The 25,918-nt window shown below is 57.9% G+C and overlaps 1 protein-coding gene, 1 long non-coding RNA gene and 2 other non-coding genes across 5 annotated transcripts; 3 read left to right on the top strand and 1 right to left on the bottom strand.

The window, feature by feature from the left end:
- The first annotated feature begins 54 nt into the window (after window positions 1-54).
- LOC142067105 (sperm-associated antigen 4 protein-like) lies at window positions 55-14,573 on the top strand. The gene is made up of 15 exons (XM_075115404.1): window positions 55-606; window positions 1,083-1,190; window positions 2,253-2,448; window positions 5,298-5,498; window positions 7,240-7,346; window positions 7,586-7,670; window positions 8,414-8,481; window positions 9,065-9,126; window positions 9,293-9,333; window positions 9,590-9,683; window positions 10,272-10,356; window positions 10,928-11,040; window positions 11,634-11,801; window positions 12,162-12,251; window positions 12,919-14,573. Exons 4-15 carry the CDS (start codon window positions 5,446-5,448, stop codon window positions 13,048-13,050), a joined length of 1,098 nt encoding a protein of 365 aa, XP_074971505.1. The 5' UTR covers window positions 55-606; window positions 1,083-1,190; window positions 2,253-2,448; window positions 5,298-5,445; the 3' UTR covers window positions 13,051-14,573.
- Window positions 1,342-1,424, top strand: LOC142067421 (small nucleolar RNA SNORD45). Its single transcript, XR_012664033.1, has one exon. It is a non-coding gene; the product is annotated as a small nucleolar RNA SNORD45 (small nucleolar RNA).
- On the top strand, window positions 3,390-3,474 carry LOC142067417 (small nucleolar RNA SNORD45). Its single transcript, XR_012664029.1, has one exon. It is a non-coding gene; the product is annotated as a small nucleolar RNA SNORD45 (small nucleolar RNA).
- Window positions 14,574-20,645: 6,072 nt separating the features above from the next.
- On the bottom strand, window positions 20,646-22,895 carry LOC142067301 (uncharacterized). Of its 2 annotated transcripts, none has more exons than XR_012663966.1 (5): window positions 22,805-22,894; window positions 21,760-21,795; window positions 21,623-21,658; window positions 21,256-21,324; window positions 20,646-20,787 (listed from the first exon to the last, which is right to left on the bottom strand). It is a non-coding gene; the product is annotated as an uncharacterized LOC142067301 (long non-coding RNA). The 2 variants fall into 2 exon arrangements; XR_012663967.1 differs by lacking the exon at window positions 20,646-20,787 and adding an exon at window positions 20,794-20,873 and having other exon boundaries at window positions 22,805-22,895.
- Window positions 22,896-25,918: the final 3,023 nt, after the last annotated feature.

Below are 25,918 nucleotides of genomic sequence, written 5' to 3' on the forward strand. Positions count from 1 at the left end.
GCGGGGAGGGGCCCGGCCCGGCCCGGCCCGGCCCGGCCCGGCCCGGCCGGAGCGGCGGCGCCGGAGCCCTGGGGCGGCGCGGGGGCTCCGGCGCGGGGGCTCCGGCTCGGCCGCTCCGCGCCCTGCGCTGCGCTGCGGTGGGCCCGGGTCGGGCAGTGCGGCCGAGCCCGCCTGGGTCGGGCCGGGCGCCGGGGGACCCCTGGTCAGCGGCGAGCTGGGGTTCGCCTCGGGCTCATCGGGGGTTTTCCTTCGCTCCGTCGGGAGGGCTCGGGCAGGCCGGGAAGGAGGGCGGGAACGTGCCCGCGGTCCGGGCAGGCGGAGGAAGATCCGTCTCCGAGCAGGCACGTGCTGCTGCGGCGTTGCCCGAAATGCTCCCGGGCTGGAAACCCTCCGAGCTGGCCCTGACCCACCCGGCTGGCATCTGCTCGAGGGCAGGAAGGCTCTGCAGAGGGACCTGGACAGGCTGGATCGACGGGCCGAGGCCAACTGGATGAGGTTTAACAAGGGCAAGTGCCCGGTCCTGCCCTTGGGTCACACCAACCCCAGGCAAGGCTCCAGGCTTGGGGCAGAGCGGCTGGAACGTGCCCGGCGGAGAAGGCCCTTGAGGTGCTGGAGCGTGTCCAGAGAAGGGCAACGGAGCTGGGGAAGGGTCTGGAGAGCAAGCGTGCTGGGGAGCATCTGAGGGAGCTGGGGGGGCTTAGCCTGGAGAAGAGGAGGCTGAGGAAGAGAGACCTTATCGCTCTGTGCAGCTGCCCAAAAGGGGGCTGTAGTGAGGGGGGGTAGCCCTCTTTCCCAGGTTACAAGCAATAGGACGAGAGGAAATGGCCTCAAGTTGTGCCAGGGGAGGTTTCGATTGGATAATAGGAGAAACGTCTTTACCGCAAGAGCGGTCAGGCATTGGAAGAGGCTGCCCAGAGAGGTGGGGGAGTCGCCATCCCTGGGGTATTTAAAAGACCTGTAGATGGGGTGCTTGGGGACATGGTTTAAGTGGTGGGCTTGGCAGTGCTCGGTTAACGGTTGGACTTGATGATCTTAAAGCTCCTTTTGAACCTGAACTTATGTTTTATTGGTGCTTTTTAAAGGTCATGCCATGAAAGGGCGCACTGAGAAAACCTGATGCCCTGAGCACGTTACTTCTGGAGAAACGCTTGGCCTCTGCAGCTTTGTGTGGGACACTGAAAGGCAGTTGTGTGAGTATGAGCTAACTTCAGCACAGCTGTGCTTTTTTTAGGTGTGACAACCCTTATTCCCATGTTGAGTGTTAGGGTGTGGGTGCGAGCTCCCCAGCTGCTCCTCTCTTGCCCTGCCATCCCCCGTGACGTACAAAGGTTAGTTCCCCATGGTCCGTGATGGGTCTTGGCATGTATTATCTGAGTATAAACCTGAAGACGGTCAGTTTAGCTCTAGAATTACTCTGAGACCTGGGAACAAAGTACTTGTTGCTTCTCTGTCTGCAAGGAGGCTGCAGCTGTATTTCCACGTGTCTCCCTTGAAGGCCACTGTCCTGAATGTGGGCGCAGCACTGCCCTGTTGTTCTTTGGGTTGATGAACACGGCAACTAGCAGCATCAGGCGGAGGCAGAGGTTACCAGACGTAGCCCCCAGTAATTGCATTGCAGTTCCAGGAGGCAGAAAGCGTCAATAACTGCTTATGTCTGGAGGGGGGAAAAGCTGGCAGTCGTGTTTAGTGCCCGCAAGGCAGCTGGAGGCACTATTGCTTACGATTGTTGTTGCCGTGCGGAAAAGACGTGGCTTAAAGTGCTGCATCGAGAAAGTAATGCTTACGGGTAGCAGAGGTAAACAATAGAGGAAGGGGAGATAGATATACGCGCGTATGAGAATTGCCTTCCTAGTGCAGCTGCTGGTGGTGGCAGCTTTGGCCCTTGCCGGTAAGTTTCGTTAAATGTTAGAGTTGTTACTTTTGAGACTCGTGGGGATTTGAGCGTTTGTCTGGGCGCTAAGGTAATAGCCGCTGATCTAGAGTGAATTGGTGCCTTACTACTTGCACATGTTTACCTTGGCATTGAGCTTGGTACTTCTAGAGCAGAAAATAGAGGGGAGGAGGGAAGTGTAGTAGCGTAGGCGTGTGTACTGCAGGTCGTGTCCGTGCGTGGTTCGCACATCCCGAGTGGTTGATGGGTTGGGAAGCATGTGATGCCCTGCAGGCTTTGTAAGGGTTAACTAAGGCATTTTCCTTGCTCTGGTTTGATGCTGCGCTTATCTGATGAAGGACTAAAATAATGCCCCGCTTAGGGACGCAGTCCGTTGGAGTCTTTGAGGGCAGGCAGTGTTTCCTGAGGCAGACAGCAGTGGATCTCGTGGGATGGCTGCACCGAATGGAGATGGACGAAGTTCTGGCATTCCTCAAACCCTGACAACGCGAATGTGGTGGAATAAGTGCCGGCGCAGGTCCTGATCCTCGTCTTCTGTCGACCCTCAGCACGTCCAGGTAAAGGTAACAGGGTAGTTGTTGAGACAGCGCCTTTGAGTCAGTGATTGTGATGATTGCGGGCTTAGGAACCAGGTGCTGTTGGATACCAACGGCAAAAACTATTTTGGTGTGTTACCGAGGAAAAAAAACATAATGCAACGGGCAAAGGTTTACGGTTCCTCTTCTCAAGAAGTTGTCGAATTTGGGAACGTCGTGCTTTTTCAGTTGCTTGACTGGTGATGTTGTCTGTATTCTTCACGAATTTTGCACAGTCTTCTCTAAATATGTCCTAGCTGCAGGCTTTACTGGAATTTGTAGGTAGTCACGTTTGGAGTTTACGAATGCTTCTTGGTGTATGTTGAGGTGAAAGATGCGTACGGCCAGAGGATGAGTAAAGGTTTGGATTTTATAGGTACTGGTATGGACAGAAATAATATTAGTGAGTATTAAAGTAATTGTGTAATGACGACATGACCTGTACGTTCACGTAATACCTATAGTTTTTGTGTGTAGTGTGTTTACACTTCAGTACTACACAAAAGAAAGGTTGTAGTCGGGTCTTATGTTCCTCACGTCTGCTTTTTTTTTTTTTGCCTCCGTATCACTCACAAATTATACCAGTCTGAGCACTGTATTTATTTGGTGGGTACTTTCCCGCTGAGAAGCAGCACTTAGTCTCAATCTTATTGTTCACCACAGCTATCTCCAGGGTAGCTGAAATTTCTCAGCATCTGTTCTGCCTGTTATATTTCTTCTCGAGTAAACTGTGGTGAAAAACAGTACCCGAAAGGCTCCAGTGCTTCCAGACAAGTGCTTGGTTGCTCGCGTAATGTGTTTCTAGTCCCATCTCAAGTAATGCCTTAACGGTGTTATCTTATTTATTTGTAGCGTCCCATTTTGGGAAGAAAGTGTGTTGGATTTCAAACCCTTGGGCAGGACAGGAGGAGGTGGCCTTCTCGGGTCAGTGATGAGTGTTGGCATGTATTATCTGATGTAAAGGTGATGTCTGTCACCACTTTAGCTCTAGAATTACTCTGAGACCTGGGAAACTCCAGTTTCCTTAGACTGTGACCGTGGCGCTTTTTCAACCTGGAATCAAATGCCTGTCACGTTCTAAGGCAGCGTAAGGAGAAGGGGGCGCAATTTGAGCTTCCTTCCGTTTACGCGCTAGGGAGGTATAGTTGTTAGTTTAATACTTGGATGTTACTAGGAGGTGCTCTCACGTTAACTGATCGCAGCTCTGGGTACTCAAAGCTGAACAGTGTTGGCAAATGCTGATGTAGAGGTTTGGTGGTAAATGTAACCCGCCTGTCTTAATGAGCATGCATATTCTTAATTCACAAACACGGTTTAGTCCCACCTACGCATCCAGAATGTTTGAAGGGTCATGTCACATCTTCCTTTGATCACAGTCAACAGTCACGTGTTCAGACTTGTTTTTTGAGGGGGGAAAAAAAAGGTAGATAATATATTTGTGTGTTGGGCTTGTAGGTTCCATTTTGCATTTTTGTAAGACTTGAATTTTAGCTGGCGACTGTAAGATTCCAGCTGACTGTAGGGACGGAAAGTTAAAGTTGTTAGTGTTTTTCAGGGTTGGCCCGAGAATATTCCTTCATTTCAGCTGTTTCTTCTATTATGCTCTTTATAATAAATTCTCAACTACTGTTTTTACAGGTGACATGAGCTAGGAGAAAAAACATAAAGCCAGCTGGGGCCCAAGACCAGCACTGTTGTGTTCATAAGACATTGTGTCCCAGGAGCGAACTGGCTCACGTCAGTGCTACCTCAGAAATCTTTGTATTCGCTACTCAGACCTCGATTTTTCCTCACTGTGCAGTTTGCGTCTATTCGTAGAATGTCCTGAGCTGGAAGAGACCCACAAGGACCGTCAAGTCCAGCTCCCATCCCTGCACAGGACAAGCCCAAATTCACACCGTGCCTCTGAGGGCGTTGTTCAAGTGCTGCTTGAATATCGCCAGGCTTGGTGCCGTGGCGGCCTCCCTGGGGAGCCTGTTCCGGGGCTCCACCACCCTCTGGGGGAAGAACCAGTTCTTCTCCTTAACTATACACTTTATTGCCCAGTTCTCTGCGGCTTCTGAGGTGGGATGTTTGCTTTGATCAGTCTCTTAGCTCTCCTCAAGGAAATAGTGGTAAAACAAGTGCTTCTCTATCTCTCAGTTCCCGACTCTGGCCATCAAATTCTGTTTTGCCAAGCTCACGTAGTTCGTTCTTGTGGCTCAGCGGAGAATTCCAAAACGACCATTTTCTTCAGGATATCACTACATTGATGTTACGGAGTTTTGTTCCTGATTTCGGTGACACTGCGGCAGCCGGGCAGATGGCAGGCCCGGGTTGCGGGTCGAGCAACAAGCCTTGGGCCAGCTCTTCGGGGCTCCCAGGCTTCGGAGCTCCTCCGTCACTGTCCCGGTAGTGGGGCCGCAGGAGCGGAGGGAACAATTTGGCCTAGCACCTTCCCGGCACCCAGGCTGTTGCCAAGTTTCTGTCGAACGGGTGTCGAGAGCCTGTGTGACTGGCCTGTCGGAAACCCCGTTCCTCAGCCCGTGCGCGTCCCGGTTCTAGATCTCGCTGCTCTCTGTTGGGGGTCCTTCTGTGTCACATTGGTTACTGTCGACGGGGAAGTTTTGAGCGTTTCGCCCCTCGTTATTCTGTTCTGCCCTTGCCAATTTGAGCTCCCTGACCCGTGTTCCCTTCTGACGGACCACCGCCTCTGGGCTTCCCAGAAAGGCTGTCTGGTTCCGCAGCCCTTGGGGTGCTGCCATCGTGGGCTCCACCATCTAACGCTAAGGCTAGGCTCTTCGCTCCCACAGGCGCTGCCTTTTGCAACCCTTTGTTTCTCCGTCCTGCAGTTGCTGTCATGGACATGGCATCCTGGGGTATAGCGCCTTCTCCATCAAGGATGTCCCAGTCAGCCACGTTCTCTGTTGACTCGGAAAGCCCATCTGGAGCATTCCAGGGACAGGAACCGCTCCCACAGGAGCCCCCTTCCAGAGCTGGATGAGGGAAGCCCGTCCCTACCCAGAGGATCACGCCCAATGCCGCCCTGACCCGTGAGTGTGAGAGCTGCCCAGCCTGCCGCAAGCCCCTCAGGCACCCTTTGCTGCCAGGGCCCTCCTGTCATCAACGGCACTGGCAGCTCTGCTGCCTGGACGGCCCGCTGCGCTGGCGGGTCCATGGGCCCAGGCAAGCCTGGGGCTGCCCAGGGGGAAGTGGGCGCCTTGTGCTCCCCTGCTAAAGCGGCTGGCATGGCTGTGTAGCTGGAGCCCCGCACTGCCCCAGCACGGCTTGGCCCTGCACCGGCGTGGGGCTCCCAGCGGGCAGTGAGGTGGGACTTGGCGGGGCCGTGCTCCATACAGCCTGTGACCCCGTGCTGCCAGGCTGGGAGCCTGGTACGGGCCGTGCTGCCCAGAGCCCTCAGCGCAGCCTGTGCCCCTCTGCTCCTGGGCCCTCCAGGCCACTGCAAGACAAGGAAGGAGGACGCTCACACTGCCATTTCAAATGAGGGAAGCGGAGGCAGAACCAGCAGGGGCAAGAAAACAAACAGTCCTTGCTAACCAGATGTACCGCTGGGCGCCTGACAGCACATTCCGGTCTACTGGCCCTTTTTCTTCTTGGCCCACAAAAGGGTTCCGAGAGGAGAACCGCTGCTGGAAGCGGCTGTCTCGTGGGGCAAGAGCAAAGCCCCCTTTCCAGCATCCTTTCTGGTTTCCCGGGGGTGCCCAGGAGAGATGGAACCCTGCCCGGCAGGCCAGGCCAGGCAGCCGCCTGGCACGGGAGCGTGGCAGGGTTCAGCGCGCCCACAGGCACGGGCTCCCAGCGCCTGGGACGGCAGCAGCCGCTCTGCCCCTCCCGGCTCAGCCCTGGGGAGCCCCAGTGTGACGTCAGAGCCACCACTGTGAGCTCAGAGCTGGCCACCCGCACAGCCCTGTGGCGCGTGGGGCAGGAGCCCACAGATGTGTGTGGCTGTTGCCCGGGCAGGTGCGCTCCTGCTGAGAGGCGGCAGGCACGTGGCTGCTACTGGAGCTGGTTTTGCCTGGGCAGGCCACGCTTGCTGGGGCTGAGGGGGAAGAGCTGAGCGGGGAGCCTGCCTTGGCCCAGAGATGGCGAGGAGAAAGGCCCCCCAGGGAAGACACCAAGGGGCCTCCAAAGGCTCCGTTGGGATTAATGCCAGACAAGAGCTGGCAGGGGAGGCAGCGGGGCCGAGCTGCTGCCAGGCCAGCGGGTACGAAGTGGGCTGCTCCTGCCTGGGGCGTCAGGTTCGGGCGGAGTAGCAGGGCCGTGGCCCAATGTAGTCAGTGGCGTCAGAAGCCAGTGTGCAGCAGGGGCCTTTGGGGAGGGGGTAGCCTTGTGCTGCAGGGGTCAGAGCCCACCCTGATTTGCAGGGAGATTTTGCTGCACATCAGGCCAGCCCCTGGGACCTGACACTGCCCCCCCCTTGGGATGCTGAGGCGGGGTCCTGCCTGGCTGTGGTGGGGCAGCTGTGCGGGGAGGAGAGGGGTCGGGAGAACGCCAGTGACCAGGGAGGAGGGGTGTGGCCCATGGTGGGGGACGGCCCACGGTGGGGGACAGCAGCCTGTGCCCTCTCCCCAGACAGCCACCGAGAGCTGTCTGCGAAGGGGCAGTTGGTGCCAGGGAGCAGGGAGTGACGGGCTCAGAATAGGGCTGTCCTGCCAGGTGGGCTGGGGCAGCCCGTCCTCTGACAAGGGCCTCTGCTCAGGCTGCTCCGGCCCGCCTCGGCTCCCGTGGCGTGGCGATGGTGGGCAACCAGCATTTGTCTTTTTCCTCCCACAGGAACCCGTGCGTGGAGGTGGAGCTGGTGACGGTCCCTTCCACCTCGGCTCCCTGCTCTGCCACGCAAGGGCCTGCCAAGTGGCGCAACAAGGCCACAGGAATTGCAAGTAAGCTCAGCACTGCTGCTTGCTGTGAAGTCCCCTGGGGTGAACTTGGAGAGCTGCGCTGTGCCAGAGCTCTGGCCAAATGTCACGAGAGGCAGAAGTGCAGGCTGCCCCAGGGAGGGAGGGAGTGCGTAGGACTGGGTGCCCGCCTTCCCGCAGGGAGCTCAAACACGTGTGGCTGGGCATCCTAGAGAAGAGACCTCAAGAGACAGGCCTAACTTTTCTCTTGCTTTTTTGCCCAGGGGCGGTCCTCAGCCTGGCTTGGCATCCGGCAGGTGCCCTTGTCTCCCTGTGGAGACATCTGCTGAGCACATGCGTCTTTGCCAGGTACGTACTACCTGTTTCTGCTGTGGTGGGGGGCGGGGGGAGAAGGGGGATGTCCCTTCCCCCAAGCAAGGGGGAGAGCAGAGGGTGTTCCCCACCCAGCAGCTCCGGGCTCCCGTCGTGCACCAAAGATTGTGCGGTGCCCGTTCTCGGGGAGAGCCAAGAGCAAAGCCCGTTGGCAGCCCCACTCCCAGGCGTTTGCCGGAGCCCCAGAACCCTCCCGGAGATGTAGTAGGACAAACCGCCGTGTAGCCAGAAGCTCAGGAGCACAGCCAAGCCTCCGCAGGGCAAGGGTCTTCCCCAGCTCTGGCAAGAGACCACACAGGTCTGGAAGGAAAGCCAGACGAGGCCCCTGCGCTTCCCAGCTGTGCGGAGAAACACCCCTAAGAGCAATCTGTGTGACTGCAAGTGAGAACAGGCCTGCTCTCTCAGCCAAAGAGAGAGAGCAAGGTCCACACCAGAAGGACTACTGAAAAGCAGTCCTCATTTGCTCAACCCCTCTACTTCCCTGCATGATTTTCATTCCCTTTCGGAAGGTGCTCCTGGAGCCCTTTGTTTGGGGAAGATCTGCCTGCAGCGTTGAATGGTGTGGACAGAAATCGTGTTCGTGCTGGGTGCCAATCTGTCAGCTCTCTGTCAGTAGCAGGCTTGCAAAGCAATGGCTTCAGGGCCTGAAGAGGGAAGTCCACGGGTGAGGGGGTTTGCCCAAGACTTGCAGTACTGACACCCAAAGGACTCTCTTCTAGGCAAAAGATGGGCCCGCAGAGCAAGAGGTTCCTGAAAGTCTTCTTCCTGTGGCTCCCAGTGGCTCTGGGTGAGTTTTCATGAGCAAACACAGCCTGGCTGTGCTGGATGCCAGCTTTCCTTTTGGGCCAGTATGTGTGAAACGCCCGTGGTGCGGGTGCGTCCTGAGGAGGTCCTTGACTGGCACTGGCGTTTGGACTACCAGTAAGACTGGTAGCCTCCCAGCCGTGCTGCTGCTCTGGCCACTGGGCCAAATGGCTTGCTTAGTCTGCAAGTCTGTGAGAGAAGGGCGTAGCTCTTTCCAAGCCTGAGCTGGGGATTCCCAGATGGGAGGGGCCGTGCAGGGGGACCCATGGAGAGGTACCTCTCCTAGCCCATGCAGCCCAGCCTCGGTGCTCACCGAAGCAGTGAGGGGAAATGGGGAGTAGCTCTGGGGCCCCGAGCACACCTGAAGGCCACGGCTACGCAGTCCCCTCAAGCCTGGGCTGATGGCTCCCGGTCAGAGGCGCGTCCTCTCTCTGCACCCCACGTTCCCCACCTCCTCAGCTCACCTGCTGCCCAGCCCCAGGGCACCAGGCAGGCGACAACGCAGCTGCAGGGGGATGGCTAGCAACTCCGCTAAAATAACCGTCTCTCGGTGATGTGAATTGCAGCTGGTGCTTACTGCGCGACCTCGCTGCCGGTGTGGACAACGCAGGCAAAGGGACTGATAGAGGTCAGTGACTCGTTGCTGGCAGTGGCTGGAGGAATCACAGGCTGTGCTGCTGCCACGCAGGCTGACCCAAAGAAGCGGCAGCTTGTGCCTTCCTAGGGAAGCCTCTCCTGGGAAGCCGCGGCAACTCTGGTAGCAGATGCTCTAATGGAGCATTTTTCCCTCCCAGGAGCTGACAAGCGTGTCGTCGGCAAACCTGAAGATGCTGTGGTAAGAGAGGTTTCCTGAGCTGGAACTGGTTCTGTGCAGAAGCGTCAGCCGACCTCGTGCTACCTGCACTCACTTTCCTAACAGCCAGGGCTCCCGTACTTCCCTCCTGCCTTTGCCTTTTGCTCAGCCTGGTGCGGAAGGGAAGCACTGGCAAAGCAGGGAAAGCACACGTGTCTCTCTCTCCTCTTGCTGAGCTCAGACGCTCCCCAGAGGCAATGGGCCGCTCTCTGACCAGATCGGCTTTCCTGTCGTGCAGGAACTTGCCCGTTTTGGCGGCGGAGGAAACCCAAAAGACACGCTTTCTGCTGGAGGAGGTGGCTCGGCTGAGGGCACAGATCCGCAGTTTGAAGGTGATCCTGCATTTTGGGGAGGGAGGCTTGGCTGGGCAGAACCCCTGAGAACATTTTCTTCAGGATTCTTGGTGGGGTCAGACTGCTGACTGCAGCAACCCAGCCTTTGCCCCAGCAGCTTGCTGGGTGAGCTTCTGCACTGCACAGGCCCCTCTCCAGCCCCAGTGTAACAAGGCCACTTCAGGCAGCAGAGGACTCCTGAGAGCCTTTCCTAGGTGCGCTGGTGCCTCTGGCTCCTCTGAGCAGGCTCCTGAGGCGGTGGTGGCACCCAGGCACACGTACAGTGCCAGCCATGGCTTACAGGGCCTGAGCCTCTCCCCCTCCTGACTTGGAGAGCACAGAGGGTGTGGACGGTGGTGTGGGGACCCACATCAGCACACCTTGGGGTCATGGCCATGGCCATGGCCACAGATAATCTTCCTAGTCCTCACGGCTCACGCCAGCAGCAGAGAGTCTTGCAGCTCTGTGGACAAGGCTTGCCTTGCCTTGCCTTCCTGACACTGACCCTTTGCCTCTGCGGGCGCTAGGAGCCACGCTGCACTGCCTGCTGATGTGGTCCTTTTCTGTGTTGATTTCTGGCGTTCCCAGGAAGCTCAGGAAGTGAACCAGGCAGCGTCCAAGAAGGCTTTGGGTGCCTACGTCGAGATGTCTGACTGGGCCCTGGAAAGCTCTGGTATGGACACAAGCAGCCCAGTCCTTGTCCTGCGCTTGCCTCTAGCACTCCCCAAAGGAGCCCGTGCTCCAGGCGCTGCTCTCCAAACTGGGGCAGCTTAAATCCTTCACGGGGTCCAAGAGCAAGGCTGTGGCAGAGTGGGTCGCTCAGACTCCCTCCCAGTCAAGCCCTTGGTCTCCACACAGGTGCCCCTGGCGCTGCCCCCGCACGTCTTCCTGTGCTGATGGAGGGGCTCTGCTCCTCTGCGCTGCATTTGCAAAGGGAATGGCTGGGCCGTCCTTTGCTGCTCATGCTCCAAGCTCTCAGCTTTGGTCTGCTGTCATGCTCGTGGGCGCCTGCAGGCTCCCAGAGCCCTCAGACCTTCTCCTCGTGGTGCTGTGAGAGAAGCACTCACCAGGGATGGGGCTGCCGTCATTGCTCTGTGCAGCTGGGCACCCCCCCGCCCCCAGCGTGGTGATGAGGACAGGACTGACAGACGTGGAGCTGGACGGCGGCATCACAAATACTCCTGAGCACCAGCTCCCTTCTAGTCTGCGGCCTCTAGCAGTCATCTGCTCTCCCTTCCTTACAGGTGCCACCATTGACAGGCAGAGAACTTCCGAGACCTACGACTGCCAAGAGAATTGGGGCTGCAGGGTTTTATGGTTCTTCCGCGCTGCCAAGCCTCCTGAGACTATTTTGCAGGTATTGTAGCAGAAATCTTCAGGGAAGGTGTCCTTCCTTCCTGAGAAGTTGGGGACTGACCTCAGGGGCTCTCCCCTCAGGCCAGTGGTACTGGTCAAGCCCACCGTGCTGCTCAGGTTCCGGACACCAAAGCTCTCACACAGGGCTGGGCTTGCTAGAGATCCATGGTTCCCCTGGGGAGGTGAACAGAGGTGAACTGCTGCATCTTGCCCACAGTCCTCTGCCACAACTGGGTGAAAGCCTTCCTCCCTGGCGACCCTGGTTCCACACTCACCCCTAACGGTGCCTTTTTGCGGGCGGGAGGCGGGAGGTGGCGGGTGCCCTGCAGAGCCGCTGGGCAGGGACGTGTTTCTGCGCGGGCCTGACTAGGATGCTTTCGTAACCACTCTTCTCCTCTGCTCCCTAATACTGAGACCCCCTTTGTCAGGCAGGGCAGGGGGCCTCCTACTTCTGTCCAGTTCCTCACAGGCGCCTCAATTTCAAGCTGAAATAGGCCCCACAGACATGCTGGCGCCTATGCTTCGAGCTACATGGGCAGTGGTGTTGGCCCCAGTGCTCTCTCACACTTCATTGCTGTCGCGTTCTGGTTGCAGGCGGATGTTTCCCCAGGAAACTGCTGGCCTTTCCAAGGGCATCAGGGCCAGGTGGTCATCAGGTTGCCAGCACGAGTCCATCTGACTGCCGTCACTGTGCAGCACATCTCCAAAGACGTGTCTCCATCTGGGACCGTCATCAGTGCTCCCAGAGACGTCGCTGTCTTTGTAAGTCTCTGCTGGGCGCTTCTGGCGGGCATCTGACCCTGGGGCAAAGCCAGGACAGGGCCCTGCTTGCTTTTGTGCATCTTCTGGGGTTTGTGTCCTGATCTCTCGCGAGCACTGCAGTGCCCTCGCGGGACACTTCAGGGGCTCGAGAGGTTTCATCCCTCTTAAGGTTTGTTCTGGCCAAGCACCTCTGGGTTCTTGACCAAATCTCAAAGCGGAGACTGAGCTCCACCATACGCGGTGCTAGGCTGCTGCTCGAGCCCCAGGAGAGGGTGGGTGGATAACAGGGCTGAGCCAGCGCGTACCTTGCCTTTCTGTCGGGATGAGTCTGAGCGGCTCTCCTTGTGCTTTGCCCCTGAGGGAGTGGATGCGGACGGAGAAGAGGAAACTCTCCTTGGGACGTTCACGTACAACGTGGCAAAAGAGGCTATTCAGACCTTCCCTCTGAAGGTACGCTCCACGCACGGGGACGAGATGCCAGGGAGCACAGCAGGTTTGCCTGCAAGTCCATGGAGGAAGGGCACGCATGCTTTCTTTTCTCCCTGGGCAGAGGGGCCCGGGCCGCCGTCATGAGAGAGAGACCTGCGGGCTTGGGAGGGCTGAGTAGCACGCGGTGGTGGTAGCAAGAGGGTAGCAAGGGCAGGGTCAGGCCCGTAGGAGCACGAGTCCCGAGAGATCCCTGGCTGCGCCCGGTGCCTTCAGCAGAGGCAGCTGCACGTGCGCCCACTCCACGCAAGCAGCGTCTTTGTGCCGTGGAGAAACAGGGCGGCCTGGTGGCGAGAGGCGTCGGGCAGCACCGTCGCTCCATGCTGCGGCCTGCTGGCAGGCTGGACAGTGTCCTCTCCTCCCACCATAGCACGCCCCTTCTCCCGCGGCGCTCTCACACCTGCCAGGGGGAGAGCAGGCACAGCAGGCAGCGGGAGCTCGGCGGGGTTGCACACCAGGTGCCCCACGCGCAGGAGCGCCTCCCCGGCCTCCCTGTCAGCACAGAGCAAGCAGCAGCGGGAAGGGGCAGAGGGAAGGGAGACCGAGCCCCAGCCGGGCCGGCATGCAAAGACGGGGTGATTGCACTGCCGCTCTTAACACCCCCGTTTCCTTTTCCCACCCTTCTTCACAGAACGCGCCGCTTCCCAGAGCCTTTCCGTCTATCAAACTTCTTGTGAAGAGCAACTGGGGAAACCCAGCGTACACCTGCATTTATCGAGTGCAGGTTCATGGGAAGATGGCGCAACCGGAAAGCCCCAGGTGAAACCAGAGAGAAAAAAAAAGTCAAACATGAGAAAGAAGAAGAAGGGGAGGAAGAACAAATAAATCTAAAAGATGTGGCAATTGAGATGGCTGTAGAACTGTAGAAGATTTGTCTCCAAAGTGGGGTGCTCAAGACGTTCCACGCTGTGGGAGGGGAATTCGGGAGCGTGTGGAAAATGTTACAACTTCTATGCAATTTTTTTCTTAAAAACGAGGAAGATAGGAAGCATTCCCAAGACTGAAGCTAGAGAGGGGAGGCCCAGCCTGTCAGCGCTCCTCCCGCCGCCCCTGGGGGCTCCGCAAGTGGCCCCAGCCCAGGGCAGGCCGAAGGGCCCGGCTTCAGTTCACAAGAGGGCGACTGGCCCCGCCCGCCGGCCCGCGCGGGCTCTGCAGGAGCTCCCCCAGGCGCCCGCCCACCCTCTTCCCGGCTTCTCAGCCAATGGCGCCCGCCAGGCGGGGACAGGCAGGGCCCCCCGCCAACCACCGCAGCGCCCCTTCTCTGGCCCCGCCCCGCTGCGGCCGCGTGCCGACGGACGAGCACGTTGCTACGGGCGCGCCCGGAGCGCCAGCCAGGGCCCCGGGTTCGAGTCCCGCCGCTGGGTTCGAGGCCCGGCGAGAGGTCAAGCAATGAGGCGCTTGCTGGCGTGAATGCCTCACGTACCAGCCAAAGGGCTGCCCGCGCAGGAGGGGAAAGGTTGTTTAATTGGAAATTGTAGTTATAATTTGGTTTTAAGTACCGGTGCTTGTAATAGTTGTTTTGGTCAGTTATTAAGAGAAAAAGAACTTTGCCAAGGATGTTTTCTTGTTGGGGGGGTCCGAGTCCCCTGCCTGGTTTGGAAAGGGCTTCGAGTCCCCGAAGTTGACCAAGCGGGTTAGAGTCCCACTGAATGGGGTTTGAGTCCCCAGTTTGGCTACTTGTCTTGACCGGTCTCTGAATTTTGGCGTGGTTATCAGAATATGGATTTATTTTTGCATGTTCGGATCAGATAGTTGTTTTGGAAGTCACATTTAATATGGGTGGGGAATCGTCTAAAGGCAAGGTCTTAAAGAAGTCACCTCTAGGGCGTTGACTGAAGCATTGGAAGGGGGGTGGGGGTGGGTTCGATCCCCTCACAAGGAAGCAGTTAACTGAATATTGTAATCATTGGTCGCCGATCTGTACTTTGAAATATAATACTATAATACTACTATATTAAAATAATATGTATTATAATGTCACCGTTTGTAATGAGAAAATGACGGTTTGGTGATTAAAAGATCGGATTCACTCTAAAAGTGAGGGTTTGGGTCCTAAAAATGAGGCTTTGAGCTTTAAAGAACGGATTTAGGCCCTGAACGTGAGGGTTTGCAACATATAAATGAGGGTTAGACAGTAAAAAAGACAGGTTTGAACCCTAACAGTGAGGGTTTGGGACCTCTAAAGGAGGCTTTGTGCCTTAACAGAGGAGTTTGGACCCTGAAAGTGAAGGTTTGGAACATGAAAATGAGGCTTTGAGAGTTAAAAGAGGATTTTGGATGCTGAAAGTGAGGGTGTCATGGTTTAGCCGGGAACTCAGCCCCACGCAGTCGCTCGCTCACTCTGCCACCGGTAGATGGGGGAGAGAATCAGAAGGGTGACGCTCGTGGGTTGGGATAAGAACAGTTTAGTAATTTAAAATTAAAAATCAGCAACAACAAAAATGCAATGGAAAGGAAAACAACGAGAGGCGCGAAACCCGGGGGGGTGGGGGGACGAACCACCGAAACAAACCACAGGCGACGCAGCCGCTCGCCGCTCGCTGCCCGCCGACCCGACGCCGCGCCTCCCCGAGCCGCAGCTGCCCCCCCCCCTTAATATACTGGTCATGGTGTCACATGGTATGGAATGAACATGCCATTGGCCAGTCGGGGTCAGCTGCCCCGGGCGTGGCCCCGCCCCGCCCAGCCTCCCGCCGACGCGGCAGAGCGCGGGAAGCTGGAAAGGTCCCCGACCACCACAGGCACCGCAGTGAAGAGAATTAACCCCTTCTCAGCCAGAACCATCCCAGGCCTCCAGGTCCTTTTCAGCAAAGTTGCTTCTGCGGCACAGTCACCCCCAGCCTGTCCTGTGCCATGGGTCTTCAGGCTCAGCTGGCGCCCGTGTCTCCGTGGTGGGCCTGGCTCCTCCTCGCCTCTTTCCAGGGGCTGCGCTTCCCATGTACCCGCAGCTTTGCAGGAGCAAAAGGAGCCTTCCTCCTGTGCCAGAAGTCACCAATTTCCATCCCCTCCCTCCGGGGCTGGGGGGCTTGTCGTGGGTCCAGTGCTCCTCTGGGAGTGGTCTCCAGCTGCACCTCCTGTCCTGTGCCACAGGGGAAGGGGTCTCCCCTCCACAGGGTCTCTGCAGAGACCCTCCTGTCACTGTCCCATTTGTCCTCCTTGGTGGTGCGTGTAGGGGCATGTGGAAGGAGAGAGTGCCTGTTCCTTTAAGGGCATCTGCCCAGATGCAGAAGCAGGTAATAGGAAAAGTAAGAAGTCATCAGGAAGAAGGTGCGGAGCCACTGCCCTGAGCACAAGTGGTAAGGGAGGCAGTAAGGAGGCCACACCTCAGCAGTGGCACTGACTGATGGGCTGTCAAGGGGCTGCAGGCAAAGCCAGACTTGGCAACGGGTCAGGTTTAGTCAGGATGCAAACTGGAGGGTCTGGGATGTAGGAGGGGGTGGGTGGGACTGTGCAAACTGGTGGAAGAGTGGCGGGGGAAGGGAGCCCTTGGCCTGGCCTGGCAAAGGCCTTGGGTCCTTTGCAAGCACAAGCTCCAGGAGATACCGACAGTCACCTCGTGGCCATTGTGTTAACCACTCCTGGCGATCCCATTAACCTTCATAAGAATAAGGAAATAAACCCTAATAATAATACGAGTAATAGCAATAATAATAATAGTAGTGTAACAGATCCTCTCTTAACGCTCGCTCCGTGTAACTCACTCTCTTGGGGGCTGTGGGGAGGGGAGTGCGTGCATTTGTTTTGCAAGGATTAAGTGTGAGCTGCTGCCAAGAGCAGTGTGCGTGGATTTGGGGCCCGCAACAGGAATGAGAGCAGGGGTGTGGGCACCGTGGGCTCTGTGGTGTCAGGTCCTGGAGCCAGTGGGGGTCCCAGTGCTGCTACTGGACCCAGGGGGGGCCCGGGCCTCTAGCCAGTGGGGCGGGAACGGTGTGTGTCCTCAAAACCAGCTACAGGGGGGACCAGTGTGTGGGAGTTTTTCCTGTGCCCCTTGAGGCAAATTCAACGGACCTTTGTGCTTAAACACAGGAATGCGTTGGGGCAGAGTCCTACTGCCACAAGCCCTTCTGGAGGGATTCGGCACCTGCGGGGCAGGAGCCCGTTCCTTCCCCACGCTGGGGCCAGTGCCTGTCCTGTGAGCGCTGGCCGTGGGTCCATCCCCAGCCCAGCTCTGCTGGCAAGGGCGCCGCCATTGCAGGACCCTCGCGATTCCATCCTGCGGCTTGTCTCTCTGTGCGGGCCCCTGCTCCCTGCCAGTGACACCAGATGGGACATCGGGGATGTGCAGGACATCTGGGCATCACTGATACCAGATGGAACATCTGGTCCCTGTCTAATCAAAATAACCAAAACTATAGTTACAAGTATGATAGGTAGGAGATACATTTACAAGCAAGATAAGGTTAGGAAAACATTTTTAGACAGCAGGAGGAGTATGGACATGATTTAAGTATTGTGTCCTTGGACAATATATCCTGGGTACGATGTAACACTGCACCCTGGTAGGATACATTCCTTACTAATTGACGTGATTTAGCGTTACGGAAAAATAAATCCTGATTAGTAGATTTTTGTAAAATAAGCACATGGAATAACCTTGAAAACGAGCCAAAAGGGTACTGAGCACGCTTGAAGATTGAGTTCAACTAGCGAACACGGTGAGGAAGACTATCGGTGACCACCAAAGAAATTTGGAAGACCGCCACTGATCTCGACTGCGCATGCGCCAAGGCCATTTGCATATATTAATGAGTAGCATGAATATTATACGTTCCCCAAAATCTAATGACTATGCAAACTTTTTGAGTATATAATCTCTGCAATACAAGAACCCGGCATGCACATTAGGTGGAGCGATCCCCTGTGTACCCAGTACTGCAATAAACGCCCACTTTCTAAAACTCTAAAGAACGAGCCTTAAAGAGTTTCTTTCACCAACTTTTACGGCATCACCAGCTTAAACCCTTGCTGCCCTCCCTGCCAAATCACTCCTTGGTCACCAGGTGCCTTTGCTGGGCAGTGGCAATTTGGGTTTCCCCTTCACAGGGTGAGTGAGGGGTTCTGCGCTGGTGACTGGAGCTGCCCCTGCTGAGGGGACGAGGGTCTGTATCCCCCCCCCAGATGGGCTCTGCGTGGGATGTGCGTGGGTTTTCACCAGCAAACTTCAGGCTGGACCAGGCAGGAGCAGGGGGAACTCGCATCTGGGCTGGGGAATCAGATGGGCAGGGGTCGGTGCTGGTCCTCCTCGGGGGGACCAGCGAGTGTGGGGTGCCCGTGGGATGGCTGTGCGAGTGCTGCATGTTTGTAGTGAGCACCGAGCTGGACCAGCCATCGACCTGGGGACCCAGGGGTGGGTCAGAAGGCTGGGGTCCAGGCAGGGGTCGCGGGCAGCAGAGGGGCCATGCTAGTGCTTGGGGGACCCGAGTGTGCGCGCGTGTGCCTGCACGAGTGATCGTCGGTCTGTGCCAGTCGCAGCGGAGGAGGGAACATGGCTGTGGGTGCAGACGTGTGATGGGGGTCCTGTGCATGGGGGCTGCTGGTGGCAGTGTCTTGGCTGTGGCAGGCTGTGTGATTGTCCGTCTGTGTGTCCTGTGCATGTGTCTGTGCGCGCATCTATGCGTCTCTGGGATACGTGCTCAGCTTCGCTGCTGGTCAAACCAGCTGTGTCAAACCACCCTGGGCAGAGACCCTGGGTCCCCAGGGGGGGGCCTGGGACGGATTTGCTGGAGGCAGTGCCAGCTCCTGACATCCCTTGACGTTCCATTCTGCTGTGCAGCTTGAACATCTCCCTCCCCTCTGCCTGGCTGCCCAGACCCAGGTCCTGCCGGGGAGGATCATCTCCTCCGCAGCACCTTCCTGAGCAGACTTTCTTGGCCCCTTTGCTCTCTGCTGCAGTGTTGGATGAAATCCATACGTGCTCTCCTCTGGGCACCAGTAGGGAGTGAAACAGCATGGACAGACCCCGCAGTGAACATCCCTCTGCATCAGCTCCTTCCCACTGAAAGGGCCAAGGTGGCATAGCGGTGTCAGCAGTGACTCCCCAGGGTCTAGCAGGGACAGCTACAGGTCATGACTTTGCGACTTCAGAGCAGTCCCAGCCCAGAGACGAGCAGGCATTTTTCCTCTCCAAATTCACATTCCTTTGCCATTCACGCACATCACACCGAGACGACTTCTGTGTTCTCCGTTCCCTCTGCACTGGACCACGGGCTCACAGCACAAACACCTCAACCGTTCCCAAACCCATACGCTAGCTACCCACCAGCCTGCACTGTCCATCCCAGCCACAGCCCCTCGCAGGCCCCTGGCCCTGCACAGCAGGAGAACATCCTGTTCACGCAGCTGTGAGTAGCCCCTCGGGTCCTCCTCTGGATCCGCCTGCAGGTGAACATGGCTCTCCCAAGAGGAGCTCGACCAGGGCGGTGACCCAGGACACCCCTCTCTCCCTCCGCAGTGAACCTCTCAGGCCAAGGGGGGTACTCAGACCGGCCAGGAGAGCAGCTCTCGTGCAACAGGAGCAGGAGACAGGCTGAGGGCCCGCGCTGATGCTCAGTCCTGACACCAAGCGCTTCTCTGCATTCCTAGGCAAAAGACTGAAACGTGTCCCGAGCTGGAGGCACCATGGGAACAGGTGGGGCTATGTGTGCTGGAGCAGGGGGAGATGGGAGGCAGGAGGGTCTCAGCCTGGGGGGAGCATGGCTGAAGGTTGAGGGCATGACGCTTGGTGCAGACCGAGAAGCAGGAAGGGGCAGGCTGACAGCGTGGAAAAGATTCCATCTGGGAAGGAGGAGGAAGAGACAGAGGAAGCTGTTTCTTCAGCTGGGCAGGCGGGAGGGCGGCTGCCCTCCCCAGCATCGCCTGTCCTCCTGCTCCCACCAGCACTCGGGAAGCAGGGTTTTCCTGGCCACCCTTGCGGGATGGAGAGCAGCAGCCTGTGGAGTCAGGGCCCTGCCCTGCTCTCCTCCCACCCAAGGACAGGACTGGCCCCTGGGAAAGCGTTTCAAGATGGGTTGCAGGTGGCTGAAGAAGAAAGGACTCGTCTAGTGTTTGTTTCTCTCTCCAAAGGCAAGAGGCTGTCCTGCCTCTCATGGCATGTTGACACCAAGACACTTTTCACTGAGGGCCAATGCCTGCTCAAGCCGAGGCCCCATCCCTGAGTCAAGTGTGGCTGATCAGCAGCACTAGGACATGCCTTGGGCTTAGGCACGAGGGCCGGTTTCCCAGCACAGACAGCTCTGAATCTCCAGCAGCAGCAGCTCCAAGACCGTTTGGCCTGAACAAGCCCTGCAGAATCTGTCTGCCTTCTCCCTGCATGTAGAGCTCAACAGCTTGCGGATGCTACAGCCCTGGGAGAATAGCTGCCTCTGGGACTAGAGGGAGAGACCCAGTGAGTGCCAGCCCTGACAGCACATGCCCCTTCCCCCTCCTTGTCCACTGCTTTCCCTTCCCTTTCCCTTTCCCTTTCCCTCCCATAGTGGTTTTAGGATACACAGCGTTCCCACTCCTGTGGCTGGAAGTTAAAGACTCCCACTCGCTCCAAGTAGCTGCACTGGGACCCGAAACACTACAGTAGCTGCACTGGGGCCCCACGCACTCCAGTAGCTGACACCACAGAGGAGGGGTGCCCACACCCCCCGTCTGACCCCAGTACCTGGCACCAGAAGGTGTGGCCCTGTTAGCCACTTCCAGCTCCCCAGATCACCACGGCTTCTACCTGCCTGGGCTTTTTGTGGAGGTACCAACTGAAGCTGGTGCCGAACCCCACTATGAGACATCAGAGAAGACCCACAGGGGCTCAGCGCCAGGGAACCTGCTTCTCCCACTCCCATGGTGACTGAGCTGGGCCACATGTCCCTGGGGGATTCTCTGCAGTGTCCGGTGGCCCCAACACGCCTTCCTGACTGGTGATGGGGGTTGCCCCAGTGAAGGGTGTGGGCTGGGGGTCCAGGAAGGCTCGTGGGCCCAGAGTGGGGCAGAGGACCCTGGGGTCCAGGCTGCCTGTCCACGCTCCTCTCCTGTCCTGACACCAGACTGTGCTGTTTGGGGATGGTGCTCGCCAGAGCCCCGGTAAGAACCTGTTTCCCGCTGTGCCTCTAAAACACCGGGTGCCCCAAGGGCTGGCACCACCTGCCCTTCCCCTCTCCCAGCCTCCTAGGGGGACACTCCACTTTGCCCTGATCTGCCCTTTTCTGGGGGCACACGGCGGGTGGGAAGGGATCGCCTTTACAGAGACACCCCAGGCACCCGGGCCTCCTCAGCCCCTCTGCTCATTGCGGTGGTGTGGCCAGAGAGGACCCAGGCATCCAGGTGCTGGCAGAGGAGCGGGAACACGGACACGGACGCGCACACACATGCAGAGCGTTCCTTTACTGAAGGGGTTTATTGATTGTGAGAGGGAAAGGGCCCAGGGCTCCCAGGGGATCAGGTGGGCTCATCGAGGGACAATCATCTCCGCATGCTGCAGGAGGGGGGCAGGACACGGGTGTCACCACTGGCTCCAGTCCTGAAAGGCAGAGTCCAAAATATGACCCCCAGTGTCTGCCGGGACATGAGAGGGGCCTTGTCCCCATCGTCTCTCTCTGCAGAGACCTAGGGAAGGAGGAGGGAATTGCAGCCCGCAATACACCCACGACAGGGTCTTGGCTTTCCTGAGACCCCTGTGGCACCCGGAGCTCCGTGCCCCATGTGTCATTAACCCGGGATGCCCCTAAATCTCACAGAGCCCAGCCCAGCCCTCATGGTGATCCTGGGGGTCTGTATGGCGCCTGTATGCCTGGCCTGCACGGCAACCCTCTGGGCCCATAGAGCCCCACTGAGTGCAAGGAAAGGCATGGGGCCAGCTCTGTCCAGCTCACCCTGGGACATGGATCCTGGGCAGTCCCCTCTGTTTCCCTGTCCCCTACCCAAGTTCTGCCCACCCCTGAGGGCTCAGGATCCTTTGTGGGGCTCGAGATGCCCTGATGCTGCTCACCTAGACATCAACGTCTGCAGCCACAAGTTTCTGGCGCACAAGCTCCACCTGCTTGTCAGCCACAGGGGGCTGGGGAGAAAGGGAGGGTTAGGGATGTGCTTGGGTGCACTGGGGTGTACTGGGAGGCAGGGGAAAGCAATGGGGTCTTTGGGGAGGGTGCTGCCGGGGGAAAGCGGGGTACATGATTTTGTATGGTGCGCACAGGAAGCAGTGGGGGGTCCTGGGGAAGGGGGCCTCCCTGGGCAAGCACTGGGGTGCAGGGTGCTCTCTGGGGTTGCCCTGGGGTGTACTGGGTCACGCTGGAGTGTCGTGGCCATAGGAGGCGAGGGGAGGAGGGTCTGGGGCCAGCCGAACTCGCGGTACCTACCTCAGCCCTCTTCACTCGCCCGAGCGTGAGTCTTCTCTGTTAAGAGACCATGAGGCCGCACTGGTCACTGGGATGTCCCCAGACCCAGCATGGGATGGGAGGACCAAATTGCCCTCCAGGTTCACCCCACTACTTACGTTCACGCAATAACTTCCACTTGCTTCAAATATTGCCTAGGGACAAAGAGCAAAGCGGTGGTCTGGATTGGGCCTTGGTGGGGCTGTGCGTGGGGCACAGGTGTCCCCAGTCCCTCCAGTCCAAGGGCTTCCCCCTGGTGTGAGCAGGAAAATCCCTTCTGCTCCCCCCAGCCCCATTCCTCTAAGCTTCACCCACGATACCCGCTCATGCAAGGACCAGGGGTGGGGATGGAGACAAGGAGAGCGTGGGGAATTCAGGGCCTCCAAAGAGGACGGGGTGGGGGGGACCCAGAGACAGGGCGCTGGGGTGAATTAGCGCACCGCAAGGGACTGGGCCGGGGTGTTGAAGGGACAGGACTGCATGGGATGCGAGTGAGGGAATTCAAGCAGAGAGGATACGGGGACTTCAGGTGCGGTGGTTGGAGGGGGCAGGAGGAAGACGACTGCAGAGGACCGAAGCCAGGGGACTGGGAGCATGTTTGGCAGTGGGGGTTCAAGGAAGGGGATCTGGAGACTGTGCCGCAGTGGACTGGATGAAAGGCAAAGGACTGAGGGGACAGACGGAAGGAAAGGCATCGGGAACGCTTGAAGGGAGGGCATCTGGGGACCCCAGAGAGGACACGGCAGGGATCCCGGGCAGGAGATGCGTGAGGGAATCAAAAGGATGGGATGGGGAGGCCAAAAAGGGAGGGATGTGGGGCACCAAGACGAGAAACAGGTGTGGGCCCTTGTAGGAGTTTGTGGTGGCCCCTCCCGGGGAGGAGAGAGGTCTGACGATTCAGTGAGGAACCCGGTCTCTGGGCATCAGAGGCTTAATTGCAGGGGAAGCGGAGGGAAGAGATGGGATTGTGGGAGGGAGAAGGCTGCATTGCCCAGGGCTGGAGGTGCAGGGCAGCCTGGAGCAGCCCCTGGCTTGGGAAAGGGAGTGGCCAAGTCAAGGGCTTTTGTGCTCCCCGCTACAAATTTCACCCTGCAGGAGAGCTGATGTTCTGCAGCCAAGACCCATCCCCAGCCTTGAGCCCTCCCTGTGGCATTGGGGACTCACCTGAGCATCTTCTGGGGTGCACAGCAGGATGGTGAAGAGCAGGGCCATGCCGAGCACTGCGGCCTTCATCTTCCTCTGCTGAGTGGCAAGTCCTGGGTGAAGCTGGAGAAGGTGAGGGGCAGATTTATCCCCCCCAGAACTCCTCCTCGCTCCCCCGCTCCCCACCCCGAGAGCCTCCAGGGCAAAGCCAGGCGTGGCAGAGACGCCAGCCCTGGCAACAAGCCCAGCCTCGGCACAGAGTAGCCCCCGCCTCCGGCACAGATCCAACCACTTTCCCCGACATCAGTCCAGCTTCCTGCATGGGGCGGTTGCACCATGGAAGGGCCCAGGCACCTGGGGGTTGCAAGGGGAGGGCGGACAGAGCACCCCTGACAGCCGGACACCCTATGGTGACAACGCGCTGCTCCAACAGAAAAACGCCCTCCAACAGCCCCCCAAAGACAGATCCCCCCACCTCCCAGTGCCCCTCACCTCCCAGCACTGCCATCTCCCAGTGCCGCTCGCCTCCCACAGCAGTCTTTCCCTCACCCTGCCGCTCCCCGGCCCCCACCCGCGCCCAGACAACGTGGGTCCCATTCTGCAGAGCTCCCCTCTGGCTAGGGGGTCCCAGTGACTTGCCCCCCACAAGGCTCTGGCTCCAGCCCTCTCCCTGCCTGGGACTCAGCCACAGCTCACCAAAGGCCCTTTTCCCCAGTGTCCCTTCAGTGCCCTTGTCCGCAGCCCAGGCAGCGCTGTCCCTGATCAGGATCGGCCATTTAGAGGGACATGTTGAAGCGCCTGCTTGTCCCTGTGCAGCCACTCAGAGCTAATTGCAGAGACGGGGCTGCCCTGCAAGAGGAGGGATGTCTGTGCCTGCAGCATCAATGATAAGCTGTGTTTGTCAGGGCCCGTGGCATAAGGAGCCCATTCAGCAAGATTGGCTCTTCAGGAGCATGCCTGATCAGGGAGACTCTGGGGTGGTTAATGCAGCCCGGACACCTGGGCTCCCCCCAGCCCCAGCAGCAGGCATAGCCCACATTGGAGGGCAGTGCTGGGGGGACCAGGAAGGAGCAGGTCCCAGGGTATCCCACATGCCAGGGCTTCCTCACTCCCCTTGGTACAGGCTGGAGCCCAGAGGCGGGGGCATTCCCAAGGGTGCAGCCTGACAGCCGGGGGTGTTTCCTTCAGGAAAGCCTGGCGGCCGGGAGTCCTGCAGGAGCAGGGCTTAAAGCAGCCTACGTGCTGGGGCTGCCTCCTCAGGGGCACTGCATCCCTTTCCCTCTCCCCTCCGCCTGTCCTGCAGCTATCGCTGTCTTTCCAGGGTGAATTCTTTCACAGCACCCCTGGCACAGACATCACCATCCTGGGGGCCCTGGGCAGCATCCTCTGGCCAGTGTGGGGCAGGGGCAGTGTGGGAGTTGGGAGATTGGTTCATTACTCCATGCTGAGTGTGGTGCACCCCAGGGTGACCTGGCGGTTGAGTGGTTTCTATCGCCAGCCCATGGACACCGCCTGGAGCAGAGGAGGGATCCCAGGTATGCAAGACCCAGTTTCTCTGCCCTGCAGAGCTGGCAGCCCTTCAGGGTCATCTGCCAAGTACCCCCTCTGCTGGGACTGGGGCTTGTGGGGAAAAGAGGCCTTGGTGCAGAAGGACCTGGGGGTGCTGGTCGACAGCCAGCTGAACATGAGCCAGCAGTGTGCCCAGGTGGCCAAGGAGGCCAACAGCGTCCTGGCTTGAATCAGGAATAGTGTGGCCAGCAGGAGTAGGGAGGCTACCCCTGATTTGAACATCCATCCCGCACAGGCAATGGAGGTGGCAAGAGGTGCTGTGCTTCAGGACCAGCTACTTCTGAAGTGGCTCAAAGCCCTTCCTATGCTGCTAATATTTCTTTTTCAACTGGACTGTAGTGGGCCTTGGATCCTCTACAACCCCATCTCCAAAACCTTAGAGGTCGACCTCGAGTTTCTCTAGGTGCTTTCTGCCAGTGGCTCCAGGTGAGGCCGTGGTCCCTGGCTGTGGTGTAAAGCACATTTTTCTCATCTTGTCCTGCCCAGACTGGCCCAAGGGCTACCGCATGACCTATCTCCCGTTTAATTTGTTCAAAGGCTTGTTGCTGCTTAGGGCCCCATTCAAGACCGTTCTTCTTCTAGGTCACTCGATAGAGAGGGTTTACAAGCAGACTATAACTTGGAAGGTGCGTTCTCCAGAAACCTCACAACACCTAAGAAAGCATGTGTTTCTTCTTTGTTGGTTGGTGGTGACAAATCTGTTATTCTATTGATCACATCCATTGGGCTATGACAATGCCCATCTTGCTATTTTATTCCTAAAAACTGGACCTCTTGTGCTGGTCCTTTGGCCTTACTTTATTTTATGGTAAAACCACCTTGAAGAATCTGGATTGTTCGCCCTTTCTCAGACACTTCCTCTGCTATGATGCCCCACGCAGGTGTTCCAAAGCTTCACCCTGTTCCAGTGCCATCTTCATCAGTCCCTGGCAAATGGTATGGCTGTGCTTCCACCCCTGGGGCTATCGATTCCAGGGGTACTGGATATCCCTCCAGGTGAAAGCAAACTGGGGCCTGCACTCTGCTGCCAAAGGGATCGAGAAAAACACGTTAGCGGTATCAGTTGTTGCATACCATTTCGCTGCCTTTGAGCCCAGTTCATATTGGAGTTCTAGCATGTCCGCTGTGGCAGCACGTAGCAGCACTGTGACCATTCAGGCCACAATAATCCACTGTTGGTCTCCACCCCACATCAGATATTTGGGCTGGCCATATGCAACTATTAAAGGGTGCGAGTATTCCTGAGAAATCCTTTGCTCTCCAGTCGCTGAATCAGCCTACGGATGGGGACCAGGGAGTCTCGGTTGGTGCGATAGCGTCACCAGTGCCCTGATGTGGTAGCAATTGGCTCCTGCTATTCTTTAACCTGCAGCAACCACACAATAGAAGGGTCCTCTGAGGGACTGGGCAAGCTAAACAGCTGCTTAATGTTCTCCATACTCAAGACAGCTATACCAAAAGCCCACTGATACCCTTTTGAATCCCTGAAGTACCCTCTCCAGAGGTGGTCTATGCCAAGGATGTGTGGAGCCTCCAGACCAGTCACAAAAGGTTGCTTTGGCCACT

This window comes from Phalacrocorax aristotelis, chromosome 21 (genome assembly GCF_949628215.1).
Source record: "Phalacrocorax aristotelis chromosome 21, bGulAri2.1, whole genome shotgun sequence".
Taxonomy (NCBI): domain Eukaryota; kingdom Metazoa; phylum Chordata; class Aves; order Suliformes; family Phalacrocoracidae; genus Phalacrocorax; species Phalacrocorax aristotelis.

Excerpts from the sequence above, each read along its gene's own strand:
- LOC142067105 (XM_075115404.1), top strand. The coding sequence starts at position 5,446 with ATGAGGGAAGCCCGTCCCTACCCAGAGGATCACGCCCAATGCCGCCCT. Across the intron at positions 9,334-9,589 it reads GCAAACCTGAAGATGCTGTG|GAACTTGCCCGTTTTGGCGG; the intron begins GTAAGAGAGGTT and ends CCTGTCGTGCAG. Across the intron at positions 10,357-10,927 it reads CTGGGCCCTGGAAAGCTCTG|GTGCCACCATTGACAGGCAG; the intron begins GTATGGACACAA and ends CCTTCCTTACAG.